At 43.2% G+C, this 27,468-nt stretch overlaps 1 protein-coding gene across 4 annotated transcripts in view; it reads right to left on the reverse strand.

Moving 5' to 3' along the window:
* Positions 1-796: 796 nt before the first annotated feature.
* Positions 797-27,468, reverse strand: part of PTGR2 (prostaglandin reductase 2) — a 34,352-nt gene continuing 7,680 nt past the window's right edge. For 3 of the 4 annotated variants that reach the window (XM_075927256.1, XM_075927257.1, XM_075927258.1), the window contains exons 2-11: positions 21,148-21,224; positions 18,664-18,782; positions 15,435-15,626; positions 13,389-13,559; positions 9,679-9,888; positions 6,926-7,047; positions 3,375-3,462; positions 2,655-2,694; positions 1,644-1,725; positions 797-1,123 (exon numbers count right to left, since the gene is read on the reverse strand). In XM_075927256.1, the coding sequence (XP_075783371.1) occupies positions 1,661-1,725; positions 2,655-2,694; positions 3,375-3,462; positions 6,926-7,047; positions 9,679-9,888; positions 13,389-13,559; positions 15,435-15,626; positions 18,664-18,782; positions 21,148-21,184 (1,044 nt within the window). In that variant the 5' untranslated portion in view covers positions 21,185-21,224 and the 3' untranslated portion in view covers positions 797-1,123; positions 1,644-1,660. Of the gene's footprint in view, positions 1,124-1,643; positions 1,726-2,654; positions 2,695-3,374; positions 3,463-6,925; positions 7,048-9,678; positions 9,889-13,388; positions 13,560-15,434; positions 15,627-18,663; positions 18,783-21,147; positions 21,239-27,468 lie in introns of all 4 variants that reach the window. The other variant, XM_075927259.1, reaches the window with a different exon arrangement.

A 27,468-nucleotide genomic window follows, 5' to 3' on the forward strand; every position in this document is an offset into this window, starting at 1 on the left:
GTTCTTTGATATTTTATGTGGAGAGGCACCTCCTGCAGGGCTCATGTATTCTGGGTCTGCAGATCATTCAAGGTGGACGCCCCAGGCCAGGTCCAACATATCCAATACCAGTTTGAGGGAGTAGGGAGGGGCCCCGAACATAACTTTCATCACATTTCCAGGAACCGTCCACCAGGCTATGGAGTCGAGGACCGGGGCCATAACCACCCAGTCCTGAGGATGCCTGGACATGAGCAATCACTTGAAGAAGAATCAAAGCCTCTTATTCTGAGAGGGTTTTACGCTTTTCTAAGCCATACAAGGTTGTATCACAGTTTCCCCCTTTGGCTTCTCTGGCACATTTTTATATACCAATTCAGCTTGTCACACACACACACACACTCTTTGGAAATAGAGCCCCTTACCACTTGCCTGGTCACCCAGATCCAGCCCTCAACCCTTCAAAATACCCAGTAGCTCAAACACACCTTTGCCAAAATTCCTAAGGTCTAAGCATTTTGGGTGATAGTTTAGGTCTAAGGGTAAGTCTGCACTGCAGAGCTAGTTTGGGATACTGGAAGTATCCCGAAATAGCTATTCCATGTCTATTGAAGCAGCCTGTTTCAAAAGAGATTTCAAAATAACTCAGTGGCTTATTCCAATATCCCAGTAATCCCCAGGTTAAGGGAAATTTCAGAATAACAAGTTATTCTGAAAATAAATTACGAAATAAGCTATTTCAAGCTAAGGGTGTTGTGTAAACTGTGCACTCCAAGAGGCATTTGGTAGGAGTAACATAATATACAGACTCTTAGAGTTCTAACATATTACTGCTCTTTAATCACATGAGAATTACACCGATCTACAGCTCCTATGATCATTTCCCCTTTATTCTAGCTCACCCTTTCCATATCTGCAACTGCATTCAAGTAGGCAGAGTCCTCCTTCCTAGCCTTTTCTACTGCAGCAGCTTCCCTCAATTTACACTGATGGAAGAAGGCTGAAGAGAGAGATCAAACAGAATAGCTTCGGATTTTTATAATTTTCCAGCAACTCTATCAGATGAGCTTGATTAACTATTCCTCAGAGGCCTAAGCAGCCCCATGACAGCAGGCAGCATTGCTGAATTGTAGAGTTTTCTGATCTGCATATTGGAAAACAAAATACAGAACTCTGATAAAGCCCTATATTTTTTGCCTCTTTGAATCCTGAAAAACAAACAAGTTAATAAACATTAAGCATAAGGTTAAAGCTAAACCTGCATGTACCCCCTGATGAAGCTCACGGTGTGCAAACTGAAGGCCTTCATTTCTCTGGGGATAAATTAGGGTTCATATAATAATGCTCTGTTGTCTTGATGTAAAATACCGCTATGTAGGCATGATGTAAAATACCGCTATGTAGGGAAATGGACCAGTGAAAGAGTATTTTAGCCTAAGAAATGAAAGTGTTTCAGGTACAACATGGCTTGAGAGAGAAATTTAAATTTCTCCCTGGAAGGGTTTTTCAAATGTACTTGAGTCCAAAAATCTCTATCCAAATTTAGGGGGCTTTTAACTATTGGTGCTTTCTGTATCAAAAGGAAAGTTTAATTTAACTAAAATAATTCTTGCTCAGCAATTGAGATAAGGAGTAAGTTTTTTGTCCTATTGGACCACACTCACATGAAGAGGCATAATTTTTATTCAGAAATCAGCACTATCTGTTTTCCAATGTTGCCTCCGGTCATCATGGACTGGAAAGCCTCTATAAGAAAATAAGAATAATACACGTTACTAGGATAATGCCAATTAATCATTTATGAATGTAGTAATTTAAAAAGAAAAAGATAAGATCCTGAGAGCATCCTTTAAAGGATTATAAGAATGTAAAGAAAAATCAAGTTTTGGACTTAATATGTATATTTCCTTACAACCAAGGAAGTTAAAAAATACTGTAATGTTAGAATACAAAACGCCAAAGGCAATTTTAAATAAGACTTTAATAAATTAGTTTTAACATTTAAAATTACTGATCAGACCTCTGTTTACAACAGTGGTTAATTTTTAATTATTGTATGCACCATTACGATATGCCATGCAGACAACATGCACTGCACACACAAAGAGAGGGCATATACCTGTCAAGCCTACACCAAATACTTTTGCTTTGGTCATGGTGTGAAGCTGCAGCTTAAACAAATTTTCTGCTTCAGAAATAAACATGAAAACTTTACATAATTAAAGCATAAGTAAACTAATGAAATATGGCTGTCCAGTTGGCCAAGTCCCTTTAAGAAAAATCTATGAAGTACCATAAGCTAAGGGTTCAAAATTAAACCTAGCCTGTATGATTTAGAAAATGTTGTGTTCCCAAGGGTTTTCCTCTGACATTGAGGGATAAAAGCATTACTTAAGTCATGCTGTTACCTGTTGAAATAATGTTTATTTTCAAACCACAAGTTTTGAATAAGTGGGCTCTTTAGCTTTATAGCTTGGGTGTACCAAGCCCCCCTTTGCTTTGTTTTTACTGTTTCTTGTGGTATTTAGCTTCTGATTGCAGGCTATTTGACTATTAAACCCATGTTCTAGGAGAGGGACAAACATCTGAATTGTGGGAAAGAGAAAGGAGAGAGAATGTTTTATTGTAACTATATTTAAGCAAAGATTATGGGAGAACATTTTCCAACTTCTTACCCCCAATGTTTTCCAGGCCCTTTACCACAGTTTCTTTGATCTGTCAATAAAAATAGGTCTCATTAGCTTCTCCCCAAAATCAGAGTATATCTGAAAGGGGCCAAGAAATTGTCATAGCACTGACCAAAATTTTAAAAGGAACCTCTTAGTCAGAGGAAAGTGCTCCTTTTTGGATCTTGCCCATTGGTCAAGGTGGAAGTAGCTAACATTGTTCAACTACATTGTTTTAAATCTCTAGGCCAATAAACCCTTTAAATGAAAGGCAGAACAATACCGCAACTATGAGTGTTCGTGAATATGAATTTCAGGGCAAATGAGCAGGTCAGTTCAGGGACCACATAATATCAGAAGGTCTCTGGAGAAAAGAGCTGGACATGAGGCATTTACCAGTCGTAAAATAACAGAGTGACTTTTCAAGTCTGGATTAGAAACCTTATATCAAAAAACTAGTATTGAGCTTTCTCTGAGAGGCAGAAATCTAGACATCAAGTATGTATGCTTTTAAAAAACCCAGGTCTATTGCTATGAAACAAAATTTGAAGAGCTATACTGCCCTTTCTAAAACAGTGTTGCTATTAAAAAAAGCCATGAGGTGTGTTATTACTTCTCTCGCCAAAGTGAGGCACTCCGGTCAAAGTGATTTTTGATTTGCACAAAGAAATTAGTTTTCCAGAAAGAAGTGTCATGCCCATAAATAAAATGTATAGGTTTAGTTCCTACCTTCAGTTTCCCTTCTTTGATCCAATGACAGAGCTGTAAAATACTAGCTTCTTGTTTGTCCATATAATTCAATACCAGAAATCTCTCCCTGTGAAAGAATGGATGATGATTTAATAACCTCAGTGGCTGGTTAATATATTTCAAAAACTTCAATTTTGTGGGCAAACAACATTCATGAGACAGAAGATTAGTAGCTTTAGCTATAGTGAAATGTAGCACAGACAGCTGTTGTGCAAGCTTGCTCAAAAAATTCAGTACAGAGGAAGCTTTAGATGAAATAATGTGGTCTTAGACAACACTGATCCTGCCTGCATTTAAAGTGTGGAAAGAAGAACTAGGAGCCAAAGAGTGCTGCTTGAGAGATCAGCTTAATATGGGGCTGTAAAATGCAGGTAATTTTATGTTCACTTTTTTGGTCATCCCAAATGGAAACCAGTAAACTAAAAAGCTAGATGATAAGGTACCATTAACTTCTGGCCCCACAATTCTGCATCTCTGTCATAGCTGCTGTGATAATCAGAAGTGATACTAGTGCTAACTGGCTATGACAAGATTAGTGAACATGAATCTCCAATATAACCAAGCAGATGTTCGCTATTTTTTCCCTAGAGATTAAGTGTGGCTCCTAGTGAAGGCTCATTTCTTTTCTACACTTAATCATAGAATCATAGACTCATAGAATACTAGGACTAGAAGGGACCTCGAGAGGTCATCGAGTCCAGTCCCCTGCCCTCATGGCAGGACCAAATACTGTCTAGACCATCCCAGATAGACATTTATCTAACCTACTCTTAAATATCTCCAGAGATGAAGATTCTACAACCTCCCTGGGCAATTTATTCCAGTGTCTGACTACTCTGACAGGAACTTTTTCCTAATGTCCAACCTAAACCTCCCTTGCTGCAGTTTAAGCCCATTGCTTCTTGTTCTATCCTCAGAGGCCAAGATGAACAAGTTTTCTCCTTCCTCCTTATGACTCCCTTTTAGATATCTGAAAACTGCTATCATGTCCCCCCTCAATCTTCTCTTTTCTAAACTAAACAAACCCAATTACTTCAGTCTTCCCTCACAGGTCATATTCTCTAGACCTTTAATCATTCTAGTTGCTCTTCTCTGGACCCTCTCCAATTTCTCCACATCTTTCTTGAAATGCGGTGCCCAGAACTGGACACAATATTCCAACTGAGGCCTAACCACTGCAGAGTCGAGCAGAAGAATGACTTCTCGTGTCTTGCTCACAACACACCTGTTAATGCATCCCAGAATCATGTTTGCTTTTTTTGCAACAGCATCACACTGCTCACTCATATTCAACTTGTGGTCCACTATAACCCCTAGATTCCTTTCTGCAGTACTCCTTCCCAGACAGTCGCTTCCCATTCTGTATGTATGACACTGATTGTTCCTTCCTAAGTGGAGCACTTTGTATTTGTCTTTATTAAACTTCATCCTGTTTACCTCAGACCATTTCTCCAATTTGTCCAGGTCATTTTGAATTATGACCCTATCCTCCAGATTAGTCACAATCCCTCCCATCTTGGTATCTTCTGCAAACTTAATAAGAGTACTTTCTATACCAATATCTAAATCGTTGATGAAGATATTGAACAGAGCCGATCCCAAAACAGACCCCTGCGGAACCCCACTTGTTATGCCTTTCCAGCAGGATTGTGAACCATTAATAACTACGCTCTGAGTACGGTTATCCAGCCAGTTATACATCTAAGTTGTATTTACCTAGTTTATTGATAAGAATATCATGCGAGACCGTATCAAATGCCTTACTAAAGTCTAGATATACCACATCCACCACTTCTCCCTTATCCTCAAGACTCGTTATCCTATCAAAGAAAGCTATCAGATTGGTTTGACATGATCTGTTCTTTACAAATCTATGCTGGCTGTTCCCTATCACCTTGCCACATTCCAAGTGGGCTTTGGTGATTTTATTAGTTGTCCCTGTCCCTTTGGGGCAGGGAGTTTGTTATTAAAAAAAAAAATAAGGGAGGCAGGTGATTAAGAATAACAAAAGACTGGTCATTCAAATAATTAAGAGTTCCTTAGATCATCATGAAAACATTGCCAGGTACTTAAAAGCTGAGAGGTGGTGAGAGGAGTAACATCCAGTGTTGTGCTGTTGGGTTTTGCATTTGGACCAGTACTGTCAAACTTAACTGCTTTAGGGGGTAGCCGAGTTAGTCTGTACAGGTAAACTGAAAAAACAACAAATAATCTGGTAGCACTTTATAGACTAACAAAACATGTGGATGGTATCATGAGCATTTGTGGGCACAGCCCACTTCTTCAGATGACTGGAGTGTTGGATGTTTAGGTCAAAAACATCCAACACTAGACATCCAACACTCTGGTCATCTGAAGAAGTGGACTGTGCCTACGAAAGGTCATGATACCATCTACATGTTCCTATTGAGAAAGTCATATTGGATATCCTCTTCCCTAAATAAGAAAATTAGCATTACAGAGTAATTTTTTAAAAAAATGAAAGATCACAATACCTTCTGAAAAGGGTTCAACTTATTTTTTTTCTCTTCATGCACAACTACACTCAGAGCAAGACACTTGATACAGAACATTTGGTAACAGAACCACAGTACCACACTCCCCATATTAAAAAGACTGACAGGTAAAAATGAACCAAGTGACCACAGATGTGGCATATTAGCCAATTAAATTATTTAATTCTGCAGTGTTAGTAGCACTTGAAGTCACAATTCAGTGTCCCTTCTGTCCACTTAGTAGCCTTCTTACCATATGTTCATAATACAGACAGACGTAATACACAAAATTACCAATTCCTATTTCAGTAATCCAGTGTTACCATAAAAATGCTTAGAGAGCAGAGTCCCTCTCCCGAGATCAAATGTAAATTCAACATACGTGAATTAAGGATGTTAAGTAACGGTTAATTTACTAGTCAAGTCAATAGGCATTTAATTTACTAGTCAGTCAATACTTGAATAGTCGATAGGCACTTCCGCATTCCTCCTTTGAAATGTAGAGTTTCCCACGGACCCTGGGCTCCATGACATGCTGCCAATTTGAAATGCCACACAGAGCCGGGGTCAGCTGGGGACTGATCCCAGGCTCCGCGCAACATTTCAGCGGAACTTGAGATCAGCTGGGGACTCCCCAGCTGACTGTGATTTCATGTAGCATTTCCCCAGTACCTGCAGTCAGCTGGAGACTCCCCAGGTGATCCCAAGTTCCATGGAAATTCTGTGCTGGAGCCCAGGATCAGCTGGGGAGTCCCCAGCTGACCCCGGGCTCCACACACGGCAGCACCGCACAGCTGATCCCAGGCTCAGGTGTGCAGCACTGCCCCTTTGAAGTTCCCTTCTCCCCCTCCCCCCCCTTTTGCTGCCTCTATCAGAGACAGCAATGGGGAAAGGGGGGGGGGGAGGGGGAAATCGACTAGTCAACTGACTATCCGATAAGCATTTGCTTATCGGACAGTCGACTAGTCTTTAATATCCCTAATGTGAATTCTGTGTTCAGTGCACCAAGAAACTGATGGGGAAGGAGAAATATACCTTGTGATATTCCTTGTTTTCTGTATTTCTTCTATTGCTGGAGGCAATGGAGGAGGATAAGGCACATCTTTATTATACTGTGAAATCTGTCCACATAGGATGATATGGCTGTTTTGATTCATCTGTTTGAGACAACAATAACAAAAAAGAGAGAAATACTACTTTATTTCCCCTGAAAAGACAGAAAAGACACACAAGCTTATTAGAAGTGCATTAGACTATGTATGGTAATCATGCAACAAGTATATTGCTTAAGAAATTTTCCTCAGAAAAAGATTGGGAGAATTGTATACGTATGGTCATTCAGTTTGTAATGGTTTAAAACAGTGCAGTAAGTGGGAGGAGAAAGACCACTGTTCATGGTCAATTCAAAAAAAGAGTTAACTGTGTAACAAATATGAGGTGGTGTTACTTTACAGAGTGGGGATGTTCGCTGTGGAAGGAAGAAGAGAGGGTTACTCACCCTCTGCAGCAACTGAAGTTCTTCGAGATGGGTGTCCCTCTGGGTGCTCCACCTAAGGTGTTTGGGTGCCCCATGTATCCGGCTGGAAGATTTGTATAGCAGTGTTTTAACTAAGCTGTTTGCACATGCGCAGCAATCCTGACTCACAAGCAGCTAATGTGCATGCACTAACCCCGATCCCTTCAGTTCCTTCTCTACCCCGATAGGCACGTGAGAGGATGTCCTGAAGCAGAAAGGAGGAAGGGCAGGTGGTGGAGCACCCCAGGGACACCCATCTCAAAGAACTTCAGTTACTGCAGAAGGTGAGTAACCCTCTCTTCTTCGAGACTGTCCTTGTGGGTGCTCCACCTTAGGTGACTATGAAGCAGTGTGTCCACTGGAGGTAGGTGCTTCAGTCAGCATAGTGTCTATATGGACAGACGTCAGGATGGAATGACTAAAAAGGGTTCCCCTAGAAGGGTATGTGTCGAGTGCGTAGTAGGTCGCGAAAGTATGGGTGGATGACCAGGTTGCTGATTTGCAAATATCTACTAGGGGGATGCCCTGGATATATGCAGTTGATGCAGTCATGGCTGTGGTGGAGTGTGCACGGAGTTGTGTAGGCAGATCTTTGCCAAAGGCTGAGTAAACCAGTCTTATGAATTCCAATATCCATCTGGAGAGTCTCAGAGAAGATAGGAAGCCCCAGAGATGGCTGCGTATTCAAAATGAACAATCTGTTGGTTTTGTGGATTTGTGTGGTTCTATCTATGTAGAATGCAATGGCCCTGTGGAAATCAAGGGTATGAAGAGTTGCCTGCGTCTTGTTGTCATGGGGTTTGGGTAAGCTCATAGGCTCATTGCAGTGGAACGCTGAGGAGACCTTTGGCAAGAATTTTGGGTGAGGCCTAAGTACCACCTTCTCTTTATGGAAGACCATAAAAGTTGGGTTCATCATGAGGGCTGCAATTTCTCCCACCCATCTGGCAAGTGTTATGGCCACCAGAAAGGCCATCTTCATGCAGAAGTGGAGTAGCGAGCATGTTGCCATTGGTTTGAAGGACTTTCTGGTTAGGGCCCTAAGAATGAGACTGAGGTCCTAGTTGGGAACCGGTGGATTGACGGGGGGGAGGGGTAGGTGTTTCGCAGCCCTTTGAGAAATTTTTTAGTTACAGCATGTTTGAATTCCAATGTATTGTCTAATGGTTGGTGTAGAGCTGTGATTGCAGCGAGGTGGACTTTAAAGGAGCTCAGGAAGAGGCCCAAATTCTTACGTTCAATGATATATTGCAGGATCTCAGGAAGTGGAGCTGAGGCTGCATCGAGGCCATTTCTTTGGGACCAAGCGGAGAAGCGTCGCCTTTTGCCTTGCTAGGGCGCGGGGTGGGTACACATGCTGGCAGAGTCAAGTGTGGGGCTTTAGTCAACCCGCTATTTTTATCAGAGGCAGAGCACGAGGTCTGTGCAGGTGGTGCAATAGCTGCCTTGAGCTTTTGTGCCACCAGAGGCTTAGGCTTGCTAGCCTGTTTTGGCATTGAAGCCAGGTCTTGGGACCCTTGGGGCACAGTGGGTGATTGTGGCTCCAGCAAGCTCTCATCCGGAGCTCCTACAGGGGACAGAACAGGCTTGGAATTATTTTAAAGCTAAGCTGGACTAAAACTCTAAAATGTACGTTATCTATCTAAATAAGGAGCTCAATGCAGAGCGCACTGTAGGTTCTGACCAGTGCCAGAGGCGGCAGAGAAGGAACTGAAGGGATCGGGGTTCGTGCATGCACATTAGCCATTTCTGCATCAGGATTGCTGCACATGTGCAAACAGCCTAGCTAAAGCACTGCTATACAAATCTTCCAGCTGGGCATGCAGGGCGCCCAAACACCTAAGGTGGAGCACCCACAGGGACAGCCTCGAGGAACAACAACACTCAGCTGTGTAATGCAAAATAAAAACCAATCCATGATTCTGTTCTGTTCTGCAGTCTTACACAATTAGTAAGTGTGAGTTTTCTACTCATTTTACTTGTGAAATAGGAGTTAAGAAGAGAGTGTCAATGCAGTCTCTCTCTCACTCATTAAAAGATTAATTCCCTTCCCCATCTATGCATGTGGAGTGCTGTACATTACACCTCCTTGCCACAGTCCAAGTTTTAAAATTAAAAAAAAGTTTTCCTGCATTCTGGCCCAACAACAAAATAGCCTCAGCAAAAATAGCCTCTTTAACACCTGTGGTAGACGCTGGTCCACCAAATCCCAGAAAGATTCATGAAAACTTTGGGAGGGAGAGGCGTATAACAGGACAGCTGGTATAGGCACCTGATTTATAACTGCATCACTGATGTCTCCACCAACATTGTCAAAGTAAACATCCACACCAGCTGGGCAGAGTTCATGCAGCTGCTCTGACACATTCCCCTTCTTGTAATTGATAGCTGCATCAAACCCCATTTCTGAGACCAAAATGGAGCACTTCTCATCTGTACCACAGATTCCTACCACTCTAGAGCAGCCCTCCAGGCGGCCAATCTGCAGAAACAACATAAACAGAACAGTGAGGTCATCAATCCGACCACATTTCAGTAATCACTAGATTTTTAACCAGCAGAATTACAGGCACCAGTAGTGTGGGATCTGGATACAATTTAAGACTGCCAAATGTCAAGCAACATTTCCCCTCCCATAAAAAAACTGAAAAACATCAAAATTTAAATATACTCTAATTGTATATACTTGTTCAAATGCTGTGGTGTAATGGTTTCTGTCTGAATTGGACTTTTGTTTACAGTTTGTTGGACACTATGTATATTCCTTACTGTGCAAAGCCTGGATGGATAAATAATATTACTACCTTTTTAGAGAACTGTATACCAATAAAACAAAGAATGGATAGGCCCATCAATGGCTATTAACCAGGTGGCCAGGGTCACAACTCTATGCTCTAGATTGCCTGATACTGGAACTGGATAACAAGGGATGGCTCACTCAATAATTGGTTTGTTCTGTTCATTAGCTCTGAAGCATTTAGCTTCAGCCACTGTCAAAAGACAGGATACCAGACTAGATGCACCATTAGTCTGACTTAATTTGGCCAGTCTTATGTAATTTTATCCAAAACAACATATGAAAGTATTTATTATGTTTTTCACTGGCCAAATCATCCTGATGGAGGGTTGAATGGATTAATATTCCAGTCAGAGCTGTCCTGTTCATAGGATGGTTCGGGGCAGTCACAGAACAACCCAGTTGGAAGAGGGGCAGTGGAGTGGAGCAGGCTGCTGGGTCGCTCTACATCCTGTGGCTCCTGCCACCGCAGTGAATGCAGGGGAGAACCAACCCCTGCTACCACCCCACACCAAGCCCCTTGGCAATCTTCTGGATTGCACCGAGTGGAGGGTGGAGGTGGGCGTGGAGATGGGCAAAAGGTGAGGATAGTAAAAGGAGGGAACAGGGGCAGGACCTATTGCAGAGGGTTGCCTTGCCCCCCCCTAAAAACAGCTGATTCCAGTAGCCTTGTACACAACATTGGTAAGAGTGTATGTTATCATAACATTCCAAAGTCCATAAGTGACAACTAAACACTATAAAAATCAGGGATGTTAAAATGAGTGTAATTAAGTACCCATGTAACCGCTGAAAATTTCAGTAGTTAAACGTGGGATGGCAGTTGTCTCCCCGGAAGTCGGTACGCATGGAGAGCCATCTTTTAAGCCGTCTCATCACACGTACCGGTTCCCGTCTGCCCCCCTGTGCTGCTGCCTCTAATACAGAGGAAGCACCATGGGGCAGTCGGTGGCTTCCAGGAGCTAACTGCCATCCCACATTGTAACTGTATAACCATTGAAATTTTACCAGGAGCCTGTGTGTAACACTGAACATTTTTCACATCCCTAATAAAAATCTGGTAAAATATTTTTCTACATGAAAATCAGAGTATTAAGCAAACAGGTGGGCAACTAGAAGTTGGTGGCAGATTATTATGCAATAAATCAGTTTACTTTCAAACCAGTGACAAAGAGTAATCATCATACCCAACTTCTCCTTCCCTCACAGTTTCAAGAATCTGAAGTTCTACACTGGAGTCAACAACCTTTCAGAAGTGATGTGCCAAGGTTTAACATATTCACTTCTATTTACAGATCTGTGTGTTGGGGGGAGGGGCAGGGACAGGCTGGGAAAGACTGGGTATGGTGACCATATTTTCTGAACCAGCTGTAACTAGGAAGAATATTTTAATTTAAATTATTAAACAGATTAAGCATTTTAACTTTCTCATGTTGATTTAAAATTAAGTTTGATAAACTAAGTAAAATATTATGTCTAACACAAAAGGTTTCCATGTTTTCTTCATTTATGGCAGGGATGGGGAACATTTTTTGCGTCGGGTACCAGTGACCCACAGAAAAATCAGTTGGGGACCACCCGTGTGAGAAGCAAAAAAAAACCCCACACTACTCCCAAAACTCCCAAAGCTTATTGATGTGGCCTCCAACTGAGACACTCCAGCCTGACAGGGTGAGGGGAAGGGACAGGGAGGACTGAGGTTCAAGCTTCCCATAGGCCAGATTTATTTTTCTGGGGTTCCAGAGTTAGTGGATTTTGTGGACCTCCATAGGCTCTGGGGTGGGGATAAAAATGAGGGGTTCAATGTGTGGGACAGGGCTGCTAGTGAGTGAGATAGGGATGTGGGATCTGGGAGGGAGGCGGGGTACAGGGTTTGGAAGGGGGTTTGGCAGCAGGAGAGGGTGTGGGGTACGGCTATGAGAGGAAGTTTGGAGGTGGGAGGAGGTTGAGAGAGTAATGCAGAAAAGGTGAAAGGGTGAGAACGTAACCAAAGAGCTAGCTGGGGAGGGAGGCAAAGAAGTGGGGAGTAAAGGAAAGTACTACAACTGCAAAGTAAAATTGTATCCCCCCCACATCTTTCCTCTGCTCCAACTTGCTCCGCTCAGCCCCATGATCCCCCCCCACTACCAGCCTGATCTCTTCCATCTCCCCATGCCCCTCAGTGAAACCTCTACCCCCTCATATCCTGCCCCTGCAGCCTGATCCCCCTGCATTGCCCCATCCCCCACCTCGGTGCCACCCCTGCCCCTGTATCCTCCTTCACGCCCACCTCCCACATCTCCGTGGCCTGTATGTGCACACCAACAGGGCAGCAGTGCTAGAACTCACAGCCACCAGGGGGGCAGCGCTTGGGTAAGGAGGGACTGGCCGGGAGTGGGGGGAACAGTAACTATCCTGCCTGGTTGCTGGGGCTCGCCCCTTACCTACAGGCAGCTGCTCTGGGAGAGGGGCAAGCAGAGCCCGGGGCTACTTGAAGCTGGTTGCAGCCCAGCCAGGTGCTGAGGAAGGGGCTCCGTGCCCCTGCACACACTTCGCAGGGAGCAGTATGGCACAGCCTGGGCCTCGGCAGCCCATAGAGGCAGCAGCAGCTTGTGACCAGGCGCGCAGCCCCGGATCTGCAGAGCAACCAGAGCCCTGCCACCTCTCCTCCCAGACCAGGCAGCAGAGCCTATAGCGAGGGTGTGTGTGTTAACCCCTTAGCTCTTGGGAGCTTCACACCCAAGCTAGGCACGGGCAGCCCCAGGGACACGGAGCCCAATACAGAGTCATGCCATCTGATCTGCTTGCTGGGCCACCCTGGCCCCTACACACTCACGCCTCCTCCGCCCCTTCCCCCCTTGCCCTTCTAGCAGGAAGCCAGAGTTGCTAGAGCTGTAGGCCAACTTGCATAGCTGTATGGCAACTGCAAGGTTCCAGCTGCTGGGGGGGGGGGGGAGCTCCCGCAGCTCATGCCACTCAAAATCAGCTGCCAAGTCACTTATGGCACATGTGCCATAGGCTGTCCACCCATTCTACACCTAAATACACTCAGCATGATCCCCACTGTTGACTGTGAGCCTAATTTACAGGTAAAATTAGCAAATGAGTGTGACTGAAGAAATCTGAGGAGTGAGATGTGCTTTCTTGCAACAAAACAGAATTTAGAAGTAACACCTCATTCTTTTGCAAACCTTAAATTTGTTTACCTGACCAGCCAAAGAACCACAGGCACCAGCAGCCCCACTGACAACCATTGTCTGATTGGCACCTGGAGTCACATGTCCCTTCTCTTTTATTCCTAGAAAAGAGGTCAGTCCAGTAATGCCAGCTGCACCAAGAAAGTAGGAGAGGTGTCCATCAACAAACTGTGGATTAAGCTAAGCAAGAAAAAATATGAAAATTAGATTTTGGATTACTATTTGTTGACTGCAGATTTTAGGATGACCACACAGATTGAACTAAACATCTGAGATATTTTCTGACAAAGTATAAACAAGTATTGAAAAGCCAGCTATATAATAACTGTCGGACTTACTATAATACTTCAAAAATAAGGTTACAAAAAAGTGGAAGATAAATAGGATTTTTTTCCAAAATGCTTTAAACAAAAAGTCACTCACAAGAGACCTAAGGATTTTTAGCAATTAGGTGGTAAAAATGTAAAAATATGCTATTGTCAAATACTGGTCTGGAAACAGAAAACAGTTAGCAATGTTGAACTACTACACCCATGCTGACGAAGGATGTTACCACAGATTTGCGGTATCTTGTAATTGCGTCAATGACACAAATAGTCCTAAAACAAATGTTTCCAGAAAGCCAAGTTCTATCTCAAGTTTCAGATGTTTACTGTCTATAATAAATATGCACTACATTAAATATTGTATGTGCAGAGGGGCCAAGTTATAGCCATTAAAGAACTGTGACTTTGAATAGCCTTCCTTTTGTGGGTGTGCTTGAGATTTTACAAGGTTTCACTAATGTTTGTTTTTTGTTTTTAATATAAAATGTGTTAAGAACATAGTAGTAAGACACATTGGTGATCAGGTGTGAAAAAATTCTAATAGGCCCATTGGCAGCAATTCCAGGACTCAGGGCAGAATATTCAATGAGCCTTTTATGACGAGGTCTGCCTGACATTTGGGTGGTGCTGTACCTGTGCTGCTGGAGCCCTGCAAACTTCTGCCAGCTAGCTGCTGGCATGTTTCCTATTTTTTCTCATCCTGTGAACAATAAATTGTATGTGCACCAACATATGTGTAGATCTGCACGACCAGTAGAAACAAACAAACAAAAAAGCCACCTAGCTATAATATATATTTTAAAAAATTAGCATAGAGATAATTACATGCATTTTACAACTCACTAGAGTTCATGCATTTTACAACTCACTACTCAAAGAATTTGATTTAAAATGCAAGAAAAATAAAAATCATGAAATGTATAGACCAGCCAAAACACTAAAATAACACACTTTAAAAGAATAAAAGTACATAGAATATGTGTGCACTGTAGGAAGCACCAAAAAATAACAACAGGACAGTGTGTGTGTGTGTCCAACAGATGGACAGGAGAAAAAGAAGGAGTGTATGTGGGAGTGGCAGTGAGTGTCAGAGAAAGAAAGAACAGGCTGCTGGGGAAATCAAGCAAGGCAGGCAGTCACTCATACAGCTCACCCTTAATTGCATGCAGTAAGCTCCGTCCAACTCAAGTCCTTCTGAGAAGCTGTGTCTATACCCTCCACCCTTGTAAGAGATGGGGTACAGAAGCAGAGGGACACCTGAACACATGCTGCAGATTGTGTTCTGTTAATCAGCCAGGAAACACTGGAATACTTCCTGCAGGGCTGGAGCCCCCACCCCTTTTTAAGTGGCCCGGGCCCCTGGGCAACTGCTCCTTTTGCCACCCTGTTGGTGGGTCTGGCTCTACTTTGACTCTGCATGATTAATGGACAAACCTTTATAACAGCCTCAGAGAAACTGCTGATGAATTAAACAATTTCATCAACATTGGATTGCTCAATGACAAGAAAAGGAATTCCTAATGGCCTCTTACAAGAAAAAGAGAACTCAGTTTAGACTTTGCCATACATAATTTGATCTGCTTTGAAGTAACTGGTTGCTTTATTAGCACTGTTTTATCCTTGATGTATCCAAGAAATAATATAATCAATTGTTACACACAAACAAAAAAAATGAATGGAGAAAAACAATATATATACTAACTTAATTTGCTACAGCTCAGTATGTTACCTTTTGGAGGAGTCTTCCATCTAAAATGATCTTGGTCTGCCAGGGCCAGTTGAAAGAAGTTACAATATCTCCTTCAGCCAAGTTAGCTTGTTTGCTCTCCTCCACAATACCAATGCCCCCACCATCAACAACCTCAGACAACTGCCAGGGCAGGAGGTAATCAGAACCTGTGTCTTCATTCATGCGGCAGCGCTAAAAAGCAAGGCTCTAATAAAGAAATTCTTGCACGATGATGCACGAGCTTCTTTTTACATGTTCAGTTACTTTGGTATTGAATGCACTTAACTGAGCACAACTCCAAAAACTTTAAATAACAACTCCACTTTCACCTTCTTTTCTATGTTCTTTATTTCTCCTTTCATTCATGCACTTAGATACAAAAGGGAGAACATTTTATTTTCACAATGTCACCACAAATAAACAGCTTGAAAGCATCACACCACCAACAAACTTCTAGCCAAGGACTTCTTAAGATTGTCTTCTAACTCAATCAGTACTACTTAATTGGATGAAGAGAACTTTATGGAGATACATGGGGTACTCCTCCACTACACGGGGCTAAGAATGCTGTGCTTGGATAATCATACCAACTACCAGACCAGGAATTAAAACCCCAGGACCAATTATCAAACCTAGGACTCCTATGGGTGTGTCTAAACTACATGGCTCCATTGATGGAGCCATGTAGATTAGGCTGATCGGCAGAGGGAAAAGAAGCCGCGATTTAAATAATCGCGGCTTCATTTAAATGTACATGGCTGCCGCGCTGAGCGGACAAACAGCTGATCAGCTGTTTGTCGGCTCAGCGCGCTAGTCTGGACGCTCCCGTGCCGACCTGAAAGCCCTTTATCGACCTCCCCATTATGCCTCCTAGGATGAGGTTTACCGGGGAGGTCAATAAAGGGCTTTCATGTCAACAGGGGAGCGTCCAGACTAGCGCACTGAGCCGACAAACAGCTGATCAGCTGTTTGTTGGCTCAGCGCGGCAGTCATTTAAATTTAATGAAGCTGCGATTATTTAAATCACGGCTTCATTTCCCTTTGCCGAACAAACAAATCTACATGGCTCCATCGACGGAGCCATGTAGTTTAGACAAACCCTATGTGACCATGAAAACCATTATTAGAAGGTCACCAACACAGACCCCAGAATGGCTGATTTAAGATACTGTGGGTTTAATATGAAATGTCATGGTTGTTTTGAAGACAATTTCTTAATTCCTCCTTTTCTGAAAATATCTGGGCCACTTGAGTTCAGTTTCCCTATCAGATGATAAATTAATTTTTTCCCAATAGAAACTGAGCATGAAAAGTGGATGCTGAATCATAAATTGCTGCAGGAACAGCAGCTTGGCTCTTGAGGGACAGGAAGGCTCCCATCTTTTACATTTCCCACAAATCTTTTTACTCCACATCACTTATTAGCTCCCAGAAGGGGCAGATTGGGTGGTTGATGGTGCAGCTGCTGCCTCCTTCTATTGTTAATATGGCAGAAATTCTAATAGAAAAGCCAGCAGTTACTGCTGCCAGCCCACCAAAGAATCCAGCACAACTACCTGGGTCTTGGGACTCACTCTAACCTGCATCTATATCTAGGGTATGAAACAACAAGAGGCGAATGACAGCAACCTGAAGGTCATTTTCACATCTCATGCGTCCTCTGAGATAGCCCCACTGGTCCCGCCTCAGTTTCTTCTTTGTTCCCTGCTACTCCATGCAGAGCAGAGGAACATTTAGCACCATATAAGTAAGTAAAAACTGGATGACTAAATAGAATTAAAGTGTACTAATTTTGTGCTTGAAAATAAGGTCCAGATCTTCACAGATATTTAGACAGAGTACTCCCATAGAGTTCAGCCCTAAATACCTCTGAGATTCTTGGTTGTGCTGACTACTTTTTATGAATACCAGGATGTGATGGTTCCCCCTCATGCTGTATGAAATTGTAATCTATTAATGTTACTGTCACAGTATCCTGGACCTATACATCTGATTTTGGTGTATGTATCATTCTTGTATGTAAAGTTAGAAATATGGAGTATTGAATTATTTATGGCTTTAAATGTGCAAATGAAAACCACCAAGGGTGTTTCAAATACTCTGGCAACCTTAATGACTGGGTGAGCAACTTAATAACCTGTAAACAGCCTAGTTTTGTCTCTTAAATTTGATCAGTGGTTGGTCTTGGAAAGACATGTGACCATGCCAATTAATATATGTGCTGCCAAAGCAAATATATCAGTTTAACCAAGTAATTTTCCAGGGAACAGAGAATGGAGCACACAGGATTCCTGTTCAAAAGGAAGTCTATTTAAACTGCAAAGAGATCAGTCTCTTTCTCTTTGGCTGAAGACCCAAGGCAGAGTAAAAGATCTTTTCTGACTTGAAGGCCTGCCTGAAATGAGAACTGTTTTAGGTTAAGTTTGCAATAAGCTTTAATGTATTAGAACTAGCTATACATTTTCTTTTATTTGATTCGGTAACTTACCTTCATTTGCATGTTTTCTCTTGCAACCACTTAAATCCTACTGTTCGCACTTAATAACGTTACTTTTATTTACTATCAAACCCAGTGTAAATAAGTGTTACTTGGGGGAACAATCAGTGTGCACATCCTCCTTCCATTGTTAATGGGGGGCTTATCCGAATGAGTGTTTAACATGTCAAACTCTCACACAGTATGCTTTATTTGGGTTTTTATCCCATTTGGGGGGTTGGTTTCCCTAGATGCTGTGCCCTAAACTGCACTCTCCCAGAGCTGAAGAGATTCAGTATCTGCATTGCTCTTTGGGAGGGGTAGTATCGCAGCTCTGTGCCTAGTCTGGGGGAAACCAAGAGATCTGGCCTAACAGGACAGGGTGGTGAGGAGCCCCAGAGAGCAAGAAGGCAAGTGTCAGTGGCTTTATCAGCACATCAGAAAGCAGCCCCCCCCAGGGGTCTTCTGTGACTTCTGTGGTTTATGCTAGTCACTCATACTTCTGTCACTTCCCATGACTGGATAGCGATCAATCAATTGATAGCTGAAGGGATGGACAGATGATAAAAATCTATATAAGCCACAGGCACCTTAATGCCAAATTAACCCTGATATAACTCCACATAAGTGAATGAAGTTATATTAGGGATAAGTTTGGCTTATAGTTTGTGCAGTTCACACTAAATATCACAGTTTGCATTGAGGTAAAATCATTTTTAAAGACTCTGACATTGCCTCATTTCCTTCACTTACCATGTAAGGGTCCACTGAGAGGTACAGGGTTCTAGCTCGTACCTGTCCATCTGTGATTTTATCTGGTAGAGTGACTGTTTCCATTCGGAAGTTTTCTGCCACAGGCACACCATTTTTACCTAGAAATATTTTAAAGTGAAGCAAAAAAATCTAAATGAATCAGTGATAAACCTTTGCTTTAACTTTATTTTTTTAAATTGGAGGCCTTTTTATTTAATGTACTGCTTCCTGTTTTAGTAAATAACTTGACTTTTTAATAGACAGATTCACAAAATTCCAATTTGACATAGCATTCTTACATGATATGTCTTGATTGTTTATTTCTTTGAAACAAAAGAAATAAACAAGTTTCCAAGGGTCTTTTCAGCAAGGAAGAAACTGACTTTTAGTTCATTTTGCAGAGTTGTGAAAACCCTGGTCCATGCATGCATCTTAACTTCACAGATGGAAGACAGAATACTAGGATAGATGTACCATTGCACAGTCCAGCACTAACATTACTTATGTTCAAATACATAAGTCTTAGTGTTTGCAGCATCACATTTATAACTTTTTTGGACTGAATTATGATGCTCACATGTAACACTGCATTTTCTCATATTAGTAAAAAAGATTAACAAGAATACTTTTTAAAATATAGCACATAACTTTGCACAGAATGTACATTTAACAAATTGAAGGCTAAAAAATTCAACCTGGCAATAAATTAATTCTTCTTAGTCTTTTTATTCTTGGATCAATTTTCCAAATTAGTCTGTTTCATAGGAAGCAAAACAAAAATAATATTTCTTCTTCTAGTTCTACAGTTTATTTTTTGTTACAAAGACAGGGTTGGCAACCTAAATCAGTTTGCCTTGCAGAATGGTGTTTAGCCACATACAAACTGTAGAAAAGGTAAATTTACCTTTTCTGCAACCCATTTATTTAAGTGGGATGTAAACATCAATGCCTGCAGAGGACAATTTCAAACTCCATTTATGGCAATGGAATTACTCCTAATTTGCACTGGTGTAAGTGAAAAAGTAATCAGACCCACGGTGCCTAATTTTGTTCTAAGTTACTCACATGCAATTCTACTGTATTGCACCTGTGTAATGAGAGAATTATGCTGTTTTTATGTTTTTCATTCTGAAATTGTCAAGAATAATTAAGAAAAAAATATGCTAATGTTATTCATTTAACATGGTTTATTAAAAGACATGTTATAGCTGAGATGAATAAATTTTCTGCCTCCAAATATTTATATATGTTAATTTTTATACATAAATTCACTTCGCTGCATCACAGTTTGAACAACCGGGTTAGCAAACCAATGCCATTTCTTAGCTCTGAGCAGGCCCCTAGATCTATAAAGTTTTGCCAAGACAGATTAGATAAATGGATCTAATCCAAAATTGGCTAATATAAACAGAGTTGTTTTTATTTCTCCAAGACAATGACATACTTGTTTAGTGTCAAGGTTCTGATTAGCCCATCACTCTAAAACACGAAAGTACAGACATACTTCTGTGACACTGGGCCACATTCTCTAGTCTGATACAGCCTATCTGTACCACTTCCAGAAACATGATCTGGTCAGCTGGACTCTGTACTACTACCCTTTGTGGCCTCCCTTGACACAGAAGTCTTGCCCAGGGAAAAGATAGCACAGCCATAATGCCTGTATGCTTTAGATATTCCTCAATGCCACAATAGCCATAAGCAATTGTGCTTAAATTAGAGAAGTCTAGATACTGTGGTAATTCCCAGAATTGGGGAGCGTCTCTCCAGGATCTGTGCTAAGTACAGGTCAGCCAGATCTAAGAATTGGGGCCATTTTTTACATTAACTACAAAAATTTAGGTTATGGATCCTTCATTCATTTGAGAGAAACACCATTTTACAGGAAATACCAGTTGCTTTTACCTGCAAAAACTATTTCCAAATTGAGAAACAATGACATCCAAAAACATTAACATTTTGACTTGTTCTGCATCAGCCGTTAACTAACAAACACTATTCCTAGAGTTGTTCTGACATGTACAGTGATGCAAGTGCATAAGCTAAGAAATAAATAACAATGGAAGCCATGTAAATTTCAAGCTCCTTAGAAACATGAGAGGAAGCAGAGATTCAAAGTTTGCCAAAAGGAAAGGACAAAAGTCAGCAGAGAAACATTTTATTTTCAATCATCTCAGAGTCAATTACAAACAGCAAAGTAAAATTAGAAATTTTAAAGCTAAAAAGCAGTAAATGATAGCATAACTTGGCTACTACAACTGAGTCACTAACGTTGCACCTAATTCCGTGATACATATATACGGTTTTCTTTTTTGCCTAACAATTGCAAGACTACATATACAGGCTCAAATACACTTTATTATAAACCTCTTTTTACTGCATGTTACTTTCTGTAAAGATCTCATTACTTTCCTCCATTTCCTCTCCATTTACGAGTATTGTGCAATTATACAAAATTCACTGATCTTTGTTAGAAATACATACCAGGACGTGAGTTCAACACCACTCTTTGTACAATCATTGCTACGTTAGCAGGAATTCCACTCTGTACATCAGTGACCCTGAAAAGCACAAACTGTTTGAAATGCATGTCAAATTTATAGAATTTTCTTACTGAGAAACATTTTGGGGGTAACGTATTCAGTAATTTGAAATTCTAAGAAAAACAATTTAAATTCCATATGAGTCGTGGGGATGTAAATAACCCATAAAAACAATAACTGTGTAACCTATTAAAAATCTATTGGTTAAACATTGAACCAGGGAACTAACAACATGGGGGTGCTGCAACATACCCCTCACGTTTTCCACAGGATTCCACCTGCTGGACCCACACCCGGAGGCTCTGCTGCCACCCTCCATCCCAGTGCATCCAACATATTGGCTCCATGTCTGGGGATTCCCGCTGCCAGCTCTGCACTAATGTCTCTGCTGCCAACAAACATAGAACACCACTGCCACCCCACATCCAGGGGCTCTGCTGATGCCTTGCATCCTGGCTGCTGGCCCAGCACCCGAGGACCCTAATTCCTGGCTCCACATCTGGAGCTCTGCTGCCACTTGCCAGTCCAGTATTGGGTTCCTGGGTGCTGAGTTTAATTATTAACTGAAACTGGTGAGCATCAAGCTTATCAGATGACCAGTTAAACTTTTACATTACTAGTTAGTACAGTGGAGATTACAACATTCAAGTGATCTCATAGACAAGGGATGTGGTTGAAGCCACAACCAGCTATAGACAGTTGCATATCTTATGCTTCTTGAGATAGGAGGAGCCTGCCATGCTACACTTTTGTTCTGCAACTGTTCTGTTGGCAAGGATGATTATAGGAAACTAATTAGGGAACAGAGCAGTGGTAGGCAACCTGTGGCCCATGGGCCGCAGGCAGCCCATTGGGATTGTGTGTGTGGCTCACAAGACAGTTTGTTTAATGTTGCCCATACACAGAATTGCCAGATTCTGCTGGTTTTCATCCATGTAGTTTTTTCCCTACTGGTATTACACAAGTGACATAAACTTAAAGCAGGAGCACTTGAAGTGAGGTGCATGCTGATTGCCCACAACATTGACTGTTAGGGCCGGGTGCTCCCTCTGCATCCAATCAAAGAGCTGCTATGGTTCAATCAGCACACCCTGCAAATGCTAGGTAAGCAAGTGCAGTTAGCAAAACTACCCTCTTCTGAGAGACCATCTTGGTTATGACAATCTTCCAGCCCACTAAGATGGAAGACCACTCATGAGGCCCACTCATAGCCTAGGCTGCCCCACACTGATGTAAGGTGAAGGAATATAGGTAGGTCTGACACAGTCAAGTAAAAGGTATGCCAATGACAGCAATAAATAAAAAAATATTAATTGCACTAAAAATTGCCATTTAAGATACGTTTTCAATATGAGATTAAGAGACAGCAATATAAGGCAACTCAAGTATTTCTCTAGATGAAGAGGAGAAGAAATATCAAATCTTTGCTTCAGCAGCACATTTTCTTCTGAGAATGATCAGAAATGAGGAAGAATTTTATACCACTAGAGTTGTTTTCCTGATTTGTTTCCCTTTGCATTTCAACAGGTGAAGTAAATAGAGAACGGGAAATCTGTGTTCAACATTGACCGAGTTTTGCTACTGAAAATGCCATAGTGACTGATGTGATATAAACCTAATTTTAAAAGAGAAAATTACAACGCAGTGGATTTCCAGGATTAATAAAAACATTCCTAACACCTAGATTACATACTTCATTCTCACTTGAGCTCCATAAACATTAACCTCCATAATCACCAAAGATATCAAGAAATAAATCATGATAGGTAATTTCTCTGCCACAATGTTTATTTTGTTCATGAGAATAACTAATCTCATTTAGTGATGTTTTTCTTTCTGAACTCATCTGTTTATTTTGGACTGCTTCTTCAATTCTTTAAGCTTAAATATTACAAAATACAAAAGTAAAATAAGTGTATATACGTATTATATACAAATAAATAGGATGGCGATGAGCATAATATGCAAATCTCTTTACCTAAGTGGGGTAGGAATGAACATGCAGGACCCTCTCCCTTCTTCTCAAAAAGAAAAAAAAATCCCAAATGCATGGCTTCCCAGCTTCCACCTACATCTGGCATATGCATGAGGTTTGTAATATCTATGTTTATTATTCATTACATTTTCAAATGCTATTATGGGAATAAAATTACATTAAATCTGATTTTCTTCTGATATTTCAGTTACCAAGTATGCAAAATTATGAGATGTGGCATTCTTAAACACCATCTTAGTGAACTTGCTGTTATGATCCCTCAGTAGAGTCTCCCCTTTTTAAGCCTCTTTTTTATCCTTTTGTTTTCTCTGTGGGTCACCACCACTGATCACAGTCACAGCAGCCCCAGTAGCAGGACCGGGGCCAGAGCCAGGACTATGGCAGCCCTGGTAGCAGAGGCGGGGCAGAGATGAAGCAGTCCCAGCAGAGGGGCAAGGGCCAGATTTGTGGCAGACTGGTGGGAAGGACAACTAAGGCCAGCAGCAGGGAAGAGAGGCAGGCTGGGAGGCCGGTAGCAAGGGACCTCCCCTGGTCCGGCAAATTCCCTCATTTGGATCCAGTCAGGTGCCAAGAGTGCCAGACCAGAGAGGTCCAACCTGTAATGTTAAATTAAGCATTTAAAAGTACAAAGATTCACATTTAAGAGAAGGTACATAAATATTAAAATATCCAAAGTGTTTCTTAATTAAACATACAGAGCTATACTATGATGAAGAATGGTAACTCAATGGCTAAGATACTAGCCTAGAACTTGAGATAACTCAGTTCAATTCCCTGTTCTCCCACAGACTTGCCTTGATGCCAATGAATCCCCAAATAGGATTTGAAAGGGGGGAGGGGACTGCAGGCACAGTAAATGCACAGTTCTCAGGCACCACAGAATAGTTCATTGTGTTAGTACTGCATAAGTCTTCATGGAGGATTACAATGGGGACATAGGGGGCTACGTCTACACTGGCCCCTCTTCCGGAAGGGGCATGTAAATTTCACGAGTCGTCGTAGGGAAATCCGCGGGGGATTTAAATATCCCCCGCGGCATTTAAATAAAAATGTCCGCCGCTTTTTTCCGGCTTTTAAAAAAGCCGGAAAAGAGCGTCTAGACTGGCCCCGATCCTCCGGAAAAAGTGCCCTTTTCCGGAGGGTCTTATTCTTACTTCAAAGTAAGAATAAGAGCCTCCGGAAAAGGGCACTTTTTCCGGAGGATCGGGGCCAGTCTAGACGCTCTTTTCCGGCTTTTTTAAAAGCCGGAAAAAAGCGGCGGACATTTTTATTTAAATGCCGCGGGGGATATTTAAATCCCCCGCGGATTTCCCTACGACGACTCGTGAAATTTACATGCCCCTTCCGGAAAAGGGGCCAGTGTAGACGTAGCCAGGGAGTAAGAAGTCAAGGGATCCACATTTATGCAGATCCAGTGGCCCAAACATTCCATACTACAGGCAGTCCCCAGGTTACATACAAGATAGGGACTATAGGTTTGTTCTTAAGTTGAATTTGTATGTAAGTCGGAACTGGCTCCAGATTCAGCCTCTGCTGAAACTGATCAGCGGCTGACTACAGGAAGCCCTAGGCAGAGGTGCTCTGCCCCAGGCTTCCTGGAATCAGCCGCTGATCAGTTTCAACAGCAGCTGAATCTGGACTCCTGGGACAGAACAGCTGGGGCACTGCCAGGTAGGTCCCCGCAGGACCAACCCGGCAGCACCCCAGCTGCTCTACCCCAGGCGTCCCGCAACAAAAGCCTGGTCTGCTGGGGGGGGGGGGAGGGGCACTAGCTGTGCCCTCTCCCCCCCAGCAGACCAGGGAGACCCGAGCAAAGCCGCACAGGCGGCGGGACCCCGCTGCCCGTGCGGCTTTGCTCCTTTGCCCCGGAGGGACAGCACAGCAGGGAGACAGGAGCAAAGCCACAGAGGCAGGGGACCCCGCCGCCTGTGCGGCTTTGCTCCGGGGCAAAGTAGCAAAGCCGCACGGGCAGCGGCGTCCCGCCGCCTGTGCGGCTTTGCTCGGGTCTCCCTGCTGTGCTGGGGAGTCCCCCACAGCACACCAGGGAGACCCGGAGCAGCTTTTCTCACCCCGGAGGACGCGGTGGTGGGACCGCTGCGCTCTGGGCGGTCCCGCCGCCCACGAGCTCTGGGGCAAGAAAAGCCCCGTTCGTAAGTGCAGATCCGACATAAGTCGGATCCGCGTAAGTCGGGGACTGCCTGTACTAGGGTACGTCTAGACTATATGCCTCTGTCGCCAGAGGCATGTAGATTAGGCTACCAGACATAGTAAAATGAAGCGGCGATTTAAATACAGGCTGTTTGTCGGCTCAGCTGTTTGTCGGCTCAGCGCGTCAGCCATGTAAATTTAAATGAAGCGGCGATTATTTAAATCGCCGCTTCATTTTACTATGTCTAGTAGCCTAATCTACATGCCTCTACACGCCAGAGGCATGTAGTCTAGACGTACCCCTAGTATGAAAAAGCTGCCACTATCATTGCCCATAGGCTGAAATAGCAGCCATGGGAGTCTATGCAGCAACCCCAGTAAACAGCTGGATTTTGGATATAAGAAATAGATTTCACCTCCAAATATCTCTCACTCGACCCACTTAAAGCGTAAATACACAGATTTTAATGTAGGTGTAATGGATTTCACCCAAAAATATTATGTAAGTTATTTTAGTATGGGCCTATGTGAGAGAGAAATTAAGTGCATGCTTGACAATCTTTTTGTAATTCTGAAGTCACTGAGAAATTGTATCATGAGAATTGAAAGAGTATTAACAAGGGTCAATTAGTAATATATTTCTACCCTTCCCAATACCTGCTCTTTATTGTGGCATACAGTTAGTGCGAACCTCAAAATACAGGCAGTCCCCGACTTACGCGGATCCGACTTACGTCGGATCCGCACTTACGAACGGAGCTTTCTCGCCCCGGAAGTCGGGGCGAGAAAGCCCCGTTCGTAAGCTGCTCCGGTGCCCCTGGTCTGCTGGAGACCGTCTCCAGCAGACCAGGGGCACCGGGCGGGTTCCCGCGCTTCTGAGGCTTTGCCAGAGCAAAGCCTCGGAAGCGCGGGAACCGCTGCTGCTGCCACTTGAGTGCCGGTGCCTGTGGTCTGCTGGGGACCGTCCCCAGCAGACCACAGGCACCGGGACCCAAGCGGCAGCAGCGGGCGGGTTCCTGCGCTTCTGAGGCTTTGCCAGAGCAAAGCCTCAGAAGCGCGGGAACCCCCGCTGCTGCCGCATGAGACCCGGTGCCTGTGGTCTGCTGGGGACGGTCCCCAGCAGACCACAGGCACCCGGACTGAAGCCGCAGCCGCGGGGGGTCCCGCGCCTCAGAGGCTTTGCCAGAGCAAAGCCTCAGAGGCGCGGCACCCCGCTGCCGCTGCGGCTCTGCTCCCCGTGTCCCTGGTCTGCTGGGGGGGGGGGGGGGGCGCAGCTAGTGTGCTCCCCCCCCCCCCCAGCAGACCAGGCTTTTGTTTTGGACTCTGGGGCAGAGCAGCTGGGGCGCTGCCGATTGGTCCTGCAGCGCCCGTGGGCACTACTGGACCAACCCGGCAGCACCCCAGCTGCTCTGCCCCAGGTCCTGATTCAGCCGCTGCTGGTCAGTTTCAGCAGCGGCTGAATCAGGACGTCTGGGGCAGAGCAGATGGGGTGCTGCTGGGTTGGTCCAGTAGCACCCCAGCTGCTCTGTCCCAGGCGTCCCCAAGTCAGCTTCTGCTGAAACTGACCAGCGCTGACTACAGGAAGTCCCAGGCAGAGTTGCTCTGCCCCGGGCTTCCTGGAATCAGCTGCTGATCAGTTTCAGCAGCAGCTGACTTGGGGACGCCTGGGGTTCTTAAGTTGATTCTGTATGTAAGTCAGAACTGGCGGTCAGTTTCAGCAGTGTCTGAATCTGGACGCCAGTTCCGACTTACATACAGATTCAACTTAAGAACAAACCTACAGTCCCTATCTTGTACGTAACCCGGGGACTGCCTGTATTCAGCAATATCTGGAAATTCCCATGTGTTAGTGAGTGTTATTTAAACATATTCTTACCACCTTAGTATCAATACATTTTTTAAATCACTGATTAATGAACAAATATTAAAACAAAGGAATACAGCACATTCACAGCAGTCCACAGGAAGATGAAAGAGAGGAGCATCTGAGGAGCAAAGTTTTACATTATTTATTAGAAGGTCTGAAGTTCTTAGGGGACAGGCATACTGTTAATATCTGAGTTTAGTTTACTGATCTGTGGTTGATAAACTTATATAGCAATGTCATTTGAAGATCTT

The sequence above is a fragment of the Pelodiscus sinensis genome, chromosome 4 (assembly GCF_049634645.1).
Source record: "Pelodiscus sinensis isolate JC-2024 chromosome 4, ASM4963464v1, whole genome shotgun sequence".
NCBI lineage: Eukaryota > Metazoa > Chordata > Testudines > Trionychidae > Pelodiscus > Pelodiscus sinensis.